The 15,686-nt window shown below is 32.1% G+C and overlaps 1 protein-coding gene and 1 long non-coding RNA gene across 2 annotated transcripts in view; one reads left to right on the top strand and one right to left on the bottom strand.

Annotated features, from left to right (window-relative positions):
- Positions 1–8,690, top strand: part of SMC1 (structural maintenance of chromosomes 1) — a 62,462-nt gene extending 53,772 nt beyond the window's left edge. Inside the window, exons 26-27 of the mRNA XM_067271699.1 lie at positions 201–311; positions 8,496–8,690. Coding sequence (XP_067127800.1) covers positions 201–311; positions 8,496–8,555 — 171 coding nt within the window. The 3' untranslated portion in view covers positions 8,556–8,690. The remainder of the gene's footprint in view (positions 1–200; positions 312–8,495) is intronic.
- Positions 8,649–10,131, bottom strand: LOC136976450 (uncharacterized). Its single transcript, XR_010880932.1, has 3 exons — positions 9,556–10,131; positions 9,442–9,488; positions 8,649–9,354 (listed from the first exon to the last, which is right to left on the bottom strand). It is a non-coding gene; the product is annotated as an uncharacterized lncRNA (long non-coding RNA).
- Positions 10,132–15,686: the final 5,555 nt, after the last annotated feature.

Below are 15,686 nucleotides of genomic sequence, written 5' to 3'. Positions count from 1 at the left end.
AAATCATGTATTAGTTTGGTTTCTTTTCTTTGAGATTTAGCCCAAAAAAGTGGCTGCTCCAACTAAACGGAATCGAGTGTATATAATTTGAAGAGTCTAATGCTCGACTGTTTTGTAGAGTATATTTAGGGATATTAAAATGGACTGCAGCAAAATGAAGTTTTGGTTATTTGAATTGAATTTATTTATATTTTTTTTAGGTTGCTCGTTTCATTCGAGAACAGACAGAGATATCTTTTCAGTGCATAGTTATATCCTTAAAAGAGGAATTTTATGGTCATGCTGATGCTCTAGTTGGTATTGTTCCTGATGTAAGTTTCAGTACACAATTATGATAACTTAAAAATTAATTATTTAGTAATAAAATTTATTGTTAAACAATTGTGATTTACCTTCCTATTGCCTGCCTAAGTTAATTATTCTTTCAACATAGCATGTGGAAATGTAGTTTGAAATTTTAAAAATATTCATTAAAACAATTATGAATTTTTTCAAATTGCAGTTATGTAATTTGCATATTAAAAACACTTAAATGCAATGCCCTTTGTTTCTGACAATATCAATTGTCTAATTTTATACTTTAAGTAATATTATGATGATTGAACTTCAGCTGCATCATTTAGCTATGATTAGATTTTCAGAGGAAAATAAATATCAGAATTGATAAGCAAGAGCATAAGATTAAGATACGTATAAAAATTTGTTTTGGTTTGTTGCATGCTATACTCACACAGTAGAACTTGAATTAATGGCACATTTTTACATTATTTTTTTTGAACATCAAAACAAACCATATAGTTGTTTAGACCATTATAAAAGGATAGTTTAAAAATCATATGCATGATAATCAAAAGCTAATTGAATTTTTGGCACAACTTTTATGTTACAACACAAACTCTTATACTGTAGCACCTTCTCTTAGCACACATGCCATTTGTGATGTCTTGAAGGGTTTTGGTTGCTGCAGATATCTGTCCAAGAAGGTTATAACTTCTTTTTTCTATCTTACTTCGTTAATCTGCCTTAAAGAATTTCTGTTCCTAAAATGAAAGACAAACTTCCTTGATAAATGGTATAGATGCTGGCAGGAGTGTGTGTAACTGCAAAACAAGCTAACTTTGAAGGTAATGTAGTGGAAAAGTTTCTATATGCTGTGTACTAAAATCTGTGCCCAAACATTAGTTAATTTTTTACTTTACTTTATATTTCTGGATAATGTATTTTTTACTGTTAAAATCTTTGTAAAATTATGTAGGACACCAAAAAAAATCCCAGAATTTTATATCTTAGCATGAGTATAGATAAAATTTTTTAAAAATTCTTAGATTAAGCAGTTATTGGGCTGCAATTTGAAAAATACTGTAGACCTATAAATTCCTATTATTGTCTGTCTGTCTGTCTGTCTTTCCTTAATCTTGAGAATAGAATTAGATAGCAGAAATCCATGACCTTAGGGGCAGGAGGCTTGATTAACTATAACCTGACTTCCAGTTTGTATATTTCAATTCAAATGTTCCCAATTCTAAAAAAAACTTTAAATTAAAATCCAAGTAAAAAAAAACTACTCTTTAGATCCGACTTCGAGTGAGTTAAGAAGACAAAAAAAAAACAACGAAAAGATGCTATACTTTTATAAATTTATTAGTTCTATTTCCCAAATGCATTTCGCAACGCCTCATCAGTGGGTAGTTGATTCTTGGTAACCTCCGTTTCTTTTATGCTGGATGATATTTTCCCAGCATGCATCTATCTGCATACCGTCATTCAGGTTAATTAGATTTGCATATTCTTTTATACAAAAGTGTTCTATGATTCATCGTTTTAAACAATTTTCTTCTTTATAAAGTATTTTTACATTATTTCTATCTATTTTACAAAAATTATTTTTATAATGTAGGTACCACGGCGATTCTTCTCTTTTTAATCTTATTGCTGCCTCGTGCTCTTTTAAACGTATTCCCAACTTCCTTCCGGTTTCTCCAATGTAAGACTTCGTTTGTGGACAAGTACAAGATAATTTATAAATTACACCTGCAACATCAAGTTTGTTTAACATATTTGTATCATCTTTGTTTATGGCATTAACTATATTCAACAATTTGTTCTTTTGTTTTGCCACGATACATATAGAATACTGTTTGAAAATTAATTTATATCTCTCATAAAGTTTATGTACATACGGAAATTTAACATATAAAGTATTATCGATATGATTCTTTACATTATATCTGTAATTTACAAAATGATTGTACCACTTACATAATAAATTCTTTGGATAATCATTCAATAAATATTTTTTAACAACTCTTAAAAAAACTCTTTAAACTATAAAACAACTAAACAAACTATAAAACAATTCTTTAAAAAATATTTATTGAATGATTATCCAAAGAATTTATTATGTAAGTGGTACAATCATTTTGTAAATTACAGATATAATATAAAGAATCATATCGATAATACTTTATATGTTAAATTTCCGTATGTACATAAACTTTATGAGAGATATAAATTAATTTTCAAACAGTATTCTATATGTATCGTGGCAAAACAAAAGAACAAATTGTTGAATATAGTTAATGCCATAAACAAAGATGATACAAATATGTTAAACAAACTTGATGTTGCAGGTGTAATTTATAAATTATCTTGTACTTGTCCACAAACGAAGTCTTACATTGGAGAAACCGGAAGGAAGTTGGGAATACGTTTAAAAGAGCACGAGGCAGCAATAAGATTAAAAAGAGAAGAATCGCCATGGTACCTACATTATAAAAATAATTTTTGTAAAATAGATAGAAATAATGTAAAAATACTTTATAAAGAAGAAAATTGTTTAAAACGATGAATCATAGAACACTTTTGTATAAAAGAATATGCAAATCTAATTAACCTGAATGACGGTATGCAGATAGATGCATGCTGGGAAAATATCATCCAGCATAAAAGAAACGGAGGTTACCAAGAATCAACTACCCACTGATGAGGCGTTGCGAAATGCATTTGGGAAATAGAACTAATAAATTTATAAAAGTATAGCATCTTTTCGTTGTTTTTTTTTTGTCTTCTTAACTCACTCGAAGTCGGATCTAAAGAGTAGTTTTTTTTACTTGGATTTTAATTTAAAGTTTTTTAGAATTGAAATTTTACCGATCCCATTGGTTTTTTTAAAATTTTTTGAATAGTTTCAAATGTTCCCCTGAAAGCAGTTACTAGATGATTGGCATGACTTTATTAGTAAAGGAAAAGTATGATGTACAGGGGCAAACCACTACTAATTTGAGGTGGAGAGAATATATCTTAAACGAAATAAATTAAAAATTGCAACTTGACATTGTGACAATGTTACAATAAATAAGAGTTTGTGTGTTGAACTTTTGGAACAAGTTTTATCTTACAATTAATTTTTCATTGTCTTGCATTTGATTTTTAAACTATCCTTTTATAATAGTCCAAACAACTACAGTCCGTAAAGAAATTATAAACTCAAGTGAAAATTTTCTGTGTTTTAATTTCTTTTCATCCACAGTCAATTGTTGCTATATGAGATGATTTTAGTCAGTCTTAAGAATATATAATGAAATAAACAAGTCTTTGTATTGTATCATTTTAATAAGCAATCAAAAATTTGAATTGTTATAATTTTTTGTTGTAGACAATTTATAAACTCAAGGTGATTTAGTAAGTGTTTAATACTCTGTGGACCCTCCCTTGTTTTCAATTACCTCCACAGCTCGTTTAGGCATTGAATCAAGCAGGTTTTGAATGTCACTTAGTTTAATTTTGTCCCAGGCATTATACAATGCAACTGTAAGCTCATCGGATGTGTTGTATTGTTTTCCATGGCTATAAACTAATGCCACAAGTTGACTCCAAAGGTTTTCAATGGGATTAAGGTCTAGACTATGTGCTGGCCAAACAATCACTTCAATTTTTTCGCATGAAAACCACTTTGTCGTACTGGCTGACTTGTGAACAGATGCATTGTCCTGTTGATAGATCCAGTCTTGACCACCAATGAGAGGACCAAATGGGATTAGATGTTCATATAACATAGCTTGGTCTCAGAATTCATTTGCCCATTAATAAATGCCAAATCTGTTTTCCTTTCATATCCGATTGCTGCCCAGATCATTACTGAACCTCCACCTTGTTGTCTACTGGATTTGACCCTGGGATTCTTTCTTATATTGTGCCAATAATATGCTCGGCCATCCGGGCCATCCAGGTTAAACTTTTTCTCATCTGAGAAAACTATTTTTCTCCATTCAGTTGTCCAGGTATCATGATCTTTTGCCCATTGCAGCCTTGTTGACTGATGTAACTCTGTTAGCTTTGGTTTGGACTTCACTTTCATAAAGTTTATTGTTTTATTCTTTCTCAAGCTTTTCCACACAGTTTGGTGGGACACTGGAGTTGGTAAAATTGCACCTATCTCACGAGTAGACAATGATTCATTTGTTGCAAGACTAGAAATGCGGCGATGATCACGAGGCTGCAGACTTGGTTTTCGTCCTGTACGTTTAATTTTGCTATAATTATCGCCCTTTTTTAGTACATTTTGTACTGCTGTTTGAGATCTTCCAAGTTTTGAAGCACTTTTATGAGTTGGCCACCCTTTTCCCTTAAAGAAATAGATTTTTCATATTTCACTTTCAGTTAAGGTTACTCCCCTTGGCATTTTTGTCACTTTTTTAGTTTGAATTCTTAGACTCATGCAAAAATGTTACACATACTAATTTACATAAATACATGCATAGTGGATTGTTCCATTCAACGGTAATAATCAGTTTTCACCCTTGAGTTTATAAATTGTTTACAACAAAAAATTATAACAATTCAAATTTTTGACTGTTTATTAAAATGATACAATACAAAGACTTGTTTATTTCATTATATATTCTTAAGACTAATTAAAATCATCTCATATAGTAACAATTGACTGTAGATGAAAAGAAATTAAAACACAGAAAATTTTCACTTGAGTTTATAATTTTTTTACGGACTGTATATGGTATGTATTTAATCAAATATTTAGATTAAAAACAAAATTGAGGAGTATTTAGAAATAAATAAAAGTGAAATTGCAACACCATGAAGGAACGTATGTAGCCAGGTGCAGATTGCAGGACCAGTAGATGTGACAGAGATATACAAAATGATTAAGTTTGTGTATGCTTTGGGTCATATGATATCCAGTTTTGGACTATAAAGATTATCACCAACGTTTGACAGCAGCCGAACTTCCAAAGAAGGGTAGAAACTGCCTCTGAGATGACAGCGAACTGAATACAGTAAGACCTCGATTAATGCTGATTCAGTATAACATGGTCTGCTCAAAATTTATGCTGATTCAAATTATCACGGCATTTGGTCAATTCGTATAAAATACGATTATTCCCAAACATGAATCAATCAGCAAAAGGTGGCAATTCGTTGTAGTGCTGTACTTTTCTTAAATCTGTTTGTGTGGGTGCAATTTTTGAAAAAATATAACATCACAGATGCCATAGGCAATATTGACTTTGCTTGGTAAGAATTAACTGATAAACGCATGGTTGAGATATCCAAGGATTCTCAACCAGAAAAGTCTATTGTTAACTAAATTGTCAACCTAATTGATACAGCAGACATGTAGATGAGCATGATACTGACGAGTTACTGTATGATGACCTCCAAGAACTGGCAGAACTGGAAAATAGTCATTCTGAAAACAAAGAACCCAAAGAACTTACTACAGATTTCCTTAACCAAAACCATTGATCAAACTTTTACTATCATTACCAAACTGTAGCAAATGATTCAGATTTTGAAAAGAGTGGAAAAGCAAGACGAGGCATTTTGGATGCAATCTCCTGCTACCGACATTTGCTTAACAAAAGAAAAAAATTGCGACAAATGACACTAAATGACTTCATTGCAAAAAACCAAGAATTTCAGAAGAGCCAGAACCTTCATCACAAAAATTATTTTTATGTTTTCAAATTAATGTTAAATAACAGAAATGTAAAGTAAAATCTGTTGATTTTTGGTCACATATTATCCCTTTCTCTATTTACTGTGTTAAAATGACCTCAGTTTGTCAATGTGCACAGTTGCCATATGTGTTGGGCACTGTCCAGCAATGTCTGACACATTGGATGCAGGACCAGTGCATGACAGAGTGTACATACCAGCAGATTTGCTGAATGGCCCATCGGGACTTATTTGCCATGGCACGAGATATCCAAAGCCACCTGTTGTCATCAACAGGGTGCATCTGTGTCCATCCAAACCATTTGTATCAGGTTGCATAAAGTTGAGCTGTATGCACGGCAACCAGCAACTGGGGTGCCATTGACCCCTCAACACAGGGATGCATGCCAGGCATGGTGTCATTGTCATCACAACTGGACTGCTGAATGGCATTGGGTAATGTTTACGGAGGAATCATGTCCATGGACATCCTAACCCTGATGCTCGGTGAAAAGGGTTAGCATTTAGCATTTCCTGGCATCGTTCCATGACACCAGGCATCATGTTCTATCAGTGGATAGCCCTGGTGCACATTTCTGGTCACACATCAGACCAGTATGTCACTCAAATTGTGGGGCCCATGGTGCAGGCCGCAACCAACACAATGTTCAACTGCATGTCACATGGTGAATTCACATCCTTCCCTGGCTGGAAGTCTTGCCAGAACTCTTCCCATCTGACATCCATGGAACCTCATCCAATGTGACCGACACTGGGGACCACCACTACATACCATAGACGTGTGCCACAGTGGACGCAGCTTGGCAAGGGATGCCTCATTGATACTATGCCTTGCCATATAGCAGCTATATTTGTTACTGAATAAACAAGTGTCTAAAGGAAAAAAACAAAGTTATGCAATAATTATTTTGCATATCTCTGCAATGTGTATGTGGCTACATGCATTCCTTCTTGATGTTGGAATTTTACTTTTGAGGTGTGTAAATTGTATTTTAATCAATTATGTATTTTGTGCTGTTTTTTAAAGCAAAATGTTCATTTTAATTTTCTCTTTAAAATACTATCACAATAATAAATTGTAGTCTATGCCATGCCATGTAGCTGTCTTTAAAGTCACAGATATTTCAATCCAAACACATTCAGTTGCATTTGTTGGATAGTTTTGAAAGGCATTGATGTTTACATGACTCCCATACGGCAATTATGGGACACTAAGCCTGGTGACTGAAATGTTCCTTGAACCATTGTGTCACTTGTGAGGAATATCATCTCTTGTTGGTACAAACCATTGCCATCAGGGAACATGGCAAGCATAAAGGAGTGCACATTCAGGAGTCTTCTGTACATTGCATCTGTCAAAGTTGACTGCAGTCTCAGTGCTCCCTGTTCACATCAACAGAATACACTCCAAGCCAAGACAGAGTCACCACCAGCTTGCTTGACACCTTGTTGGCAAGACGGATCCATGGTTTCGTGTGGTGGTTGCCACACATGAACACAACCATCAGCTTGAAAGAGCTGAAAACGAGATTCATCTAACTACACAACACAGCACTAGTCATCCATTGTCCAATATCAATATTTTCTGGACCAGGTGAAGCACATTGCCTGATGCCTGGGTGTTAGTAGTAGTACCCGAGCAGGTTGATGACTACCGAACCACAACGAATGAAGTGTACATTGTACAGTGTGTTGACTGATGGATTCAACATTGCCCGTGTTGAAGTCTGATGTGATTTGGTATGGAATTGCCCTTCCTTGTGCAGTTATACTAACCTGGTTAGCTGCCGACAGTCATGTTCTTGTATCAGTCCTGGGTGCTCACACTGTGCAAGTGCTGCTGACATCTGTCCGGGATTTAAGTATTCTCAGTAGATTCTTGAAACTGTTGCACAAGAAAATCCAAGATTGGCCACCTTGCTGATAGTGTGACCCATTCTTTTTGCTTTGACGATCTGTCCACAATCAAATGGTAGTAAATCCTTTACACAGCCCATTGCTACTCTAATTGAGCTCTCATACAACTGATAAGTATCGTATCTATTGCATCACATGCAAATATTCTGGGTAGAAGGCAACATTGTTTGTGTTGCTGTCTAAGTTTTTGGCACGAGTTTGAATAAAATGAAAATATGGTTTAATTATTCTTTTAATGTCCTTATTAAAAACATCAAGAAAGAAAAGTGATTGATGATATTTCTGAATTATGAAAATCAGTCTGCTGACTAACTGCTTGCTTTTTTAGACAAGATTTTAATGTAATCTTATTTGTTGTTTACATTGGAAGAAGCAACCGTTATTTCAGAAATATCATCAGTCTCATTTTTCTTATATGATTTTTTCAAAGGTATCACATTAATAAAAATATAATTTTTAGTCTCTATTACTTCAAATTGAAGAAACTCCTGGGAAATAACATTATGTGATATATATTTATTTGTTTGCAAAGCTTATTACATTTAATGTAAATTTATGAAAAAATGTGTTTTGATATTTAGTTTTGATATATTTTATTTTAGCCAGGAGAGTGTACAATCAGCAGGGTGATAACTTTGGATCTGACTGAATATCAAGAATGAATGAATTTTTAAAATGAAAATGTAGGTTCAAGAAAAGCCATTATGTTTGGATGTTTTGAGATTAAAATGTTATCGAGTAAAATTAATCAGTGGCATGGTTAAAAAGTGATATTTTATTGTCACACAAAAAAGAAATATCCATGTTAATTTTTGGTTATTGATATGTAATAATTGAAAGAAGAACAAGTTTTAGTAAGAGTTGTAATTGGAAATGTTTAAATGTTACAAAAACATATTTTAACATATAAATGCATTACGGGGATTCGACTGCATCCCATCCAAATTGCTGGGGAAAAAATGTAAAGTTGTTAGGAAAATTTTGTTTGCCGAGTGGTTCTCCCTTTCAGCAATCGAAAATAATTACATTATGTAAATAACAGATATTTTTAAAAAATCCACATTTGGACTATTGACATCATAATTTTGCTACATAAATCGGGAATCTAGTTCGTCTGCAGTATTTTCATACAGATGAGTTGTCTTCAAACATCAGTACATGTTAAAAGTGTAGTTCATTTTCCATATCATTGTTCCAGTCAATATTATGTATTCACATTTTTTTAGATTTCCAAAGTTCATCACATTTGTATTTGTCATTGTAGTTTACTTTTTATTCATTGTTTAATTTGTGAATTTAACAAAAAAGTTCCAATAAATATTTAAATATTCTTTATTAACAGTCTTGTGAATTATTTTAATATTTTGAAACAAAAATAAGTTGGAAAATTAACAAACGCTCAAATATATATATAAAGTAGCAGTGCGATAAATCTATTTCAATTTATATCCATATTTCTTCCTAGGAAGTAAATATTTTCATTTGTTATAAGAATTACAATAAATAGCATTTATGTAAAATCAACAGTTTTTATAATAATATACTTACGGATATATTTTCTCGGTTTCTTACATTTGAATAATGTAAAATATTATCTATATAGTAAAAACAATTATATTATATAAAATAAAAATTATAAATTTTATTTGTAATAAAACTTACTTTTACAGAAAGAACAGTTTCTTCCTAATTCTGTTTTTGAGGGATGTTACCTTCCAATAGTTTGACAAGAGAAGAGAATGGCAAAGCAGGACTGTTCTGATTGCTTATTTCCAAAGATTCGAAATTGTTTTCTTGTTGGAAACTTCTTTTTGCTGATGTGCTTTCATTACTACAGATTATTTCTTTGTGTCAAACGATCAACCGACACGTCTGTTATATTGTTTTTGAATAACTTCTTGGAGCTAGAGTTAAAACAGTTAGGTGTTTGTAAGTAAGATGATTTGTTTGAATGTTTACAATCTAAAATTGTTGACTGTTGGCAATATCTTCCAATGTTTTGTGAATTTTGAAACCCATTTCTTTTTATGCATCTTATAATTGATTTTGTTTCTCCAGCTTTACATTGTGGAGTTTTACCGTAAACATTGTTTTGCTCTAAATTAACTGTTGATTTTTTCTTATTTTTCTGTTGAATTCTTTTCGAAAATCTTTTTGATTTTCTAGTTTTTGTCTTTGGTAAAGGATTCTGGTTCTTCGTTTCATAAGAGTTGTTTTTACATTCCTAAAAAAAAACAAATAATGAATTTAATACATCTGTACATGCAATTTTTGATCATGTTTAAAAAATAGGTCTATGTGAAATTAAATTTTTAAAAATGTATAAAAAGAATTGGACTTCACTTTAATAACAACACACATTTGTTATATTTTTCAGATTTAAAAGGAGATTTTTTTTTGTCAATTTAAATCTAATGGTGTTAGATAAAAGTAATTTATATTGTTTTAGCATTTTGAAATATTCATCTACATGTAGTAAGAAAACAAAAAATAGTTCTTTCAAAATATATGTGAAGAAATACGTCACTGATTTATGAATAATGAATCTAGTAAGTTAGTATCTCAGCAGCAATGATCAGATTTATTGAAAGACAGTTTTTTTTCATATAGAAACATTTTGTATTTGAATTAATTTACATATTACTGGATAAGTGCAATTGATTGTCTATCTTTATCTTGTTAGCCACAGAAGCTTAGTTTATTGTGCCTTTTCCATTTGAAAACAAAATTATTCACCGAAATCTGTTAAGTTACAGAATGAATGCCCATCTTTATGAGAACATTGAAGTGAAAGCAGCTATATTTGTATCTGATAGTTTTCACAACTAGTTTCTAGATGTGAAAACATCTAGCAGAATCTCAAAACTAGATGTCCTACAAGGATAACCTTCAGTAAGGTTTCATTTCGCTAGTGCAAGAGTTAATTTTCTCTCATTTTTTCCATGATTAAGACAACTTTTTAATGTAATGTTAATTTTCTCATATTAATGAATGGTGATTATGTTTCCAATTAAATGTTTAGTTTTTTAGATGACTTGATATCCTGCTTTTTATTTTTATTTACTGCTTAGAAAAAGCTATGTAACAACAATAAAAAAAAGATGACCGGTGGAATATTTTTACAAGTTATGTAAATAAAACCACGAGTAAAGACATTTTTTGTAATTGGGATTATTGTTATTTTTGCAGAACATGGAGAATTCAGGACTTAAAGTGCAAAAGAAAGGATTATCATAATTTTTAAATAATGATTCAACATAAAACTGAATAGTTTATATTGATATAAAGGGCATATCACATATAATTGTGAATTTAAATTTTAGCAACAATTTGTTTATAAACAATTGGTTAATTATTCTCTTAACAAGTGTTTTTACCTTTTTAATAGTTTTCTTGAACGTTTTTTAATGTGGTGCCTCTTTTATCTGTTAATGTTAAGTGTATTTTCTATATTTTTTTTCCATGATGACCAATCTTTGGGCAAACACATGTGAAGATTTTCTTTTAAGGAACTAAGAAAATAAAACCATGTTTAAAGTAAAACAGATTCTACGTGAGAATACTCTTTATACTTGTGTTACCAGAATACACTTTGTTCCTGCTGTTCATTTATGGTTGACAGCTGTTTCTTCATACTTCCTGTTGATAAGAGAAGATTGAATTTTCTAATTTTTTAAAGTTACTGTGCTAGTTTCTTTATTCATCCCAACAGTGTTTTCCTGTCAAAAAATGCAACAATAAAAATTATTATTTTTAAAATTATACATAAGTTATTTGCTCAGACTTTTTTAATACAAACAAAAATACTTATAAAAATTTATCACACACAATATCATTTTGAAAGCTGACAAAAAGGTCAAAATCTTAATATCATTGGGCCCTGAAGAATTTATACTGATGACGAAGAATCAGGTATAAAAGTTCTAGGTTTTTACAATTATACTGACAAGAAATTTGCAATTTGAAGACCCAATGATGAATTCATACTATAAAGACAGAGAAATCATTGAGAGAATAAAACTAGAAATTGGTGAGATAGTGCCGAGGGTCGGTCGCCTTTAGTCCCCGCGGGTTTACCTCGCTGACACTTACACCTGCACTCGTTGCAAACCCGATCGATCGTTGTCGTATTCGGAACTGGATAGAGGCTGAAAAGTGAGTGGGAGGTGCGTCGCGTAGTCGACAGGCAGTCTTGTGATTGACAGGAAACAGATTATAACAATAAAACAGTTTAATTGATTAACTAGATTACCTATTAAATATTTGTTACAAGGCCTATTCTACTATATACTATGAGAGTAAAAATGCGGTTAACATACGCCTGAAATGCAACTAATATGCAAGTTACAGATTCCACTAAGAACGCTATGCGTAAGCCTAATCCCGTTGCCAGGAGAGAGAGTTACAGACGTCTCTAACATAAATCTCTGGTGTGAGATTGACGATATAATTCCGATGTATGGCGGTCGCTGCCGATGTGAAGAGTTTCTTCGATAGGTCCCTCCGACGTGAACTTCGTTCCTGGGCATGGAGACAGACACAAGTACAATAATAACTTCCTATGCGAGCGCGCAAAGTTCCGGTTGCGCGAGCTTTTATAGAGTTAGTGTGGAAAGCGTCGGTTGTTGACGATGACTTGTGCCGAATTCTGACAGCTAAGTGTCAACTTTTCCACCTAAAGTTGATAGTTACCGGAGACCTGTGCTCCATTTTGCTCCGCGAAGGACTTGTTCTCTCGGGGGCATCTGTTTAACACTACTCTTTGTGAGAAAGAAAAAATGAAAGCTTTACTTTCACTTTACACAAATTTTTCGCCGCTAAATCCGCAAGTCTGACAAAATAGAGAATAGAGGAAGTTAATTCCAAATTAATTGTTAATTATATCTTTTGATACATTATATCTTGCAAAAGTAATTTTAAAAAAAAAGAAGTAAATATAACATGGATGGAATGCATCATTAAGCACGTTAAGTAGATAAAATCAATGGTTTACAAACATTGAACAAAAGGCAACGAATGAAAATCAGCTTTGAAAAGAATTTTCGACTAGATTACGTTTAGCAAAAGAGGGGAAGTATAATAAATTTCTTTTAATCTCAACATTTGCGAAAGTTTTGATATCTACATGCCTAATAAATTGCCTTACTTTTATTTATATCGGTGTGTTATAACTGCCATAGATTGTCATTTCAATTGTTTTTCAATTTCCTTACTTTTATTTATATCGGTGTGTTATAACTGCCATAGATTGTCATTTCAATTGTTTTTCAATTTCCTAATGGGCCAAATTAGAAATTTACGCATATTCCGGGCCACAAAAGGTACTTATATATATATATAAAGTTCAAAATGTGATTATCAAAGTTTAATAACAAATATATATAATTACAAAAAATACTGTATTATTTATTGACAGTAAAAAAATTATACTCGCACAAAATAAAAATAAATTCAATGAGATTTTTGATATTGCCTTCTTTTTATATTGTCAACATCTGCTTTTATGGAACTAGTCTCAACAGTTTTCTAGATAAAACAATTTTCTAGTAGCAATTAAGTCATTGTGACATAAAAGTGTATCTAGTGAAACGAGAATAATTTCTACGACAAACTACCAAAATAAATGAAAATGTACCTAAAAATTTTAGGGTGCAGTGAGCCGCATAAAAATATTAACAAGTAAGTGGCCGCGGGTTGGACATCCCTGTTTTATCAGTACGTGTTTATTTTAACCAGGGCTGTGGAGTCTAGATTTTTACACGACTCCGACCAGGGTCGGACTTGTTAACAAAGTAGGCCCGAAAATTCTGACGTCATCACGTGACCTCAGAATATTAGCATCAATAAATATAATTCTAATAAAGATAGCTTTGGAATAAAAAAGTTTCCACGTTCTAAATATTCCTCTAAGTAATAAGTCAATACGATAATTTTTACTTTTCTGTTATATATAACAGAGGAAAAGTGTAGCGATCATTCAAAAAATAATCCCACCCCAAATTTTTGCATTTTTGGACTCAGGGCAACTCAAAATGTCGGGATATGCAAAAGATTCGGTTTTTTTCCCCTGTATGTACGAATGTTAGACTGTATGGGAGGCACGATTTTGAATCGGAGTCGAGTGGTTTAACACAGGAGTTATTAAGCTTGAAAATGGTTGAACTAAATCGGTTGGTACACATTCTAACATCCGTTTGCATTTCTCTACGTTTCGAGGCTTCCCGAGTCCAAAAGAGTAAAAATCTGAGAAAGTCATTCTTTGACTGATCGTCATTCTTTTCTTTTGTTATAGGCCTATACTGTATAACAGCCGGGAAAGTAATAATGACGACGATTCTGATTATTTTTAAAAATGTACAAAATAAAACGATTTTAAAAAATTAATTAAACATTAAAATTTACACATCTACCGAATATATAAGTTCACATTTATTGACTCGTTTGATGATGGAATTGGTATTTGGTAAGCGTGTATGAATAAAAATAGTAAATACATTCTTATACAAACAAATTAGTTTAATAAAAGTGTTGTACAGTACATAATATACGAGTATATTGGGTAATATATAAGTATACAGATACATTATCTATTCTAGAATGAGTTAATGTAACATTTAGACTGGTAAAAAAGAGGTTGCTTATTTTGCCATGTTGATTAATTTATTATTTTTCATCTCTGTTATAAACTGAATTACTCCTTACAAAAAATAATCACTTCTATTAAGTCAGCATTCACTGAAGCTCTTAAATCATATTTAATAATTTTAAGAGCGGAAAATAAACGCTCTACCGAAACTTGGTTGGTGTCAATGCTGTGACAATCAATGTTGTATTTTGGATAATGTCTGGATAGTGCAGTATTGCCGTTTTAACATCAAACTTGAAGAGTGGTCAGTGTGATTTATTTTTTACAGTGCATAATAAATATCATCAAATTTTGTAAGATTTCTTTTTCTATCTGTACTCATGTTAGAACTCGAGCTTAATTTTGAGGGTAGAGACGAGTTTTATAAAAATAATATAAAAAAGACTAGCAGATGAGCCAGATGTTGCTCACGCAAAAAGTAACGATAACGAAGATTAAGATATTTAGATTATAGCCGATTTTACCCGTTTTCACTGGGTGCAAGAATTAGGTCCTCTCTCTTCCGAGACTAATTACAGAATTTTTAGATTGGTCTAAAAGTATGTTCGATTTTTCACAAAAACACAAAATACCGCATCTAAAATAGTACGGTAGAAACGGAGTTCTTCGAGGTAATCCTTAACCCTGTCCCTCTTCCCCCGCGAGAGGAATTTCGAAAAATCCCTTCTTAGTGTACATTCTTATTATGTATCCTAACTGTGTACCAAATTTCAACTCTTAACCGTTTGAACTCTGAGCTTATCATCATTATTATTATTAACCCATCTCGATTATATTATAAGAATATGTTACTCGTTGTTAGCATTCAATATTCATTAAGTCCGACCACACTGGAGATATGACACATGACCCCTTCTATGTCTCTACCCTGTCGACCTTTAATAAAGAACCAAAATTTAATAGCATTAATGCCCTTTATACACACGCTACTGTGCCAAATTTTGTTTCTTAAACTTTACTCATTCTGAGATATTGTTTAATAGTTCAGAACAGAATAAAGAAATTAAACAAATTAGACGCCAACATACGTGCGTGAACGCGCGAATTTTTTCCTTTATTTGACATTTTGTGGGGGTTGGAGAGATCTCCAAACGTATAGATTTGCAAAAAACTCGGAGAGTCAAATGTGACACGATTCAAATACTTT

Source organism: Centruroides vittatus, unplaced genomic scaffold, assembly GCF_030686945.1.
Source record: "Centruroides vittatus isolate TY-2023 unplaced genomic scaffold, ASM3068694v2 contig_400, whole genome shotgun sequence".
Lineage (NCBI taxonomy): Eukaryota > Metazoa > Arthropoda > Arachnida > Scorpiones > Buthidae > Centruroides > Centruroides vittatus.
Note: the sequence above shows the minus strand (reverse complement) of the source record. Positions and strands in the feature narration are given on the sequence as shown.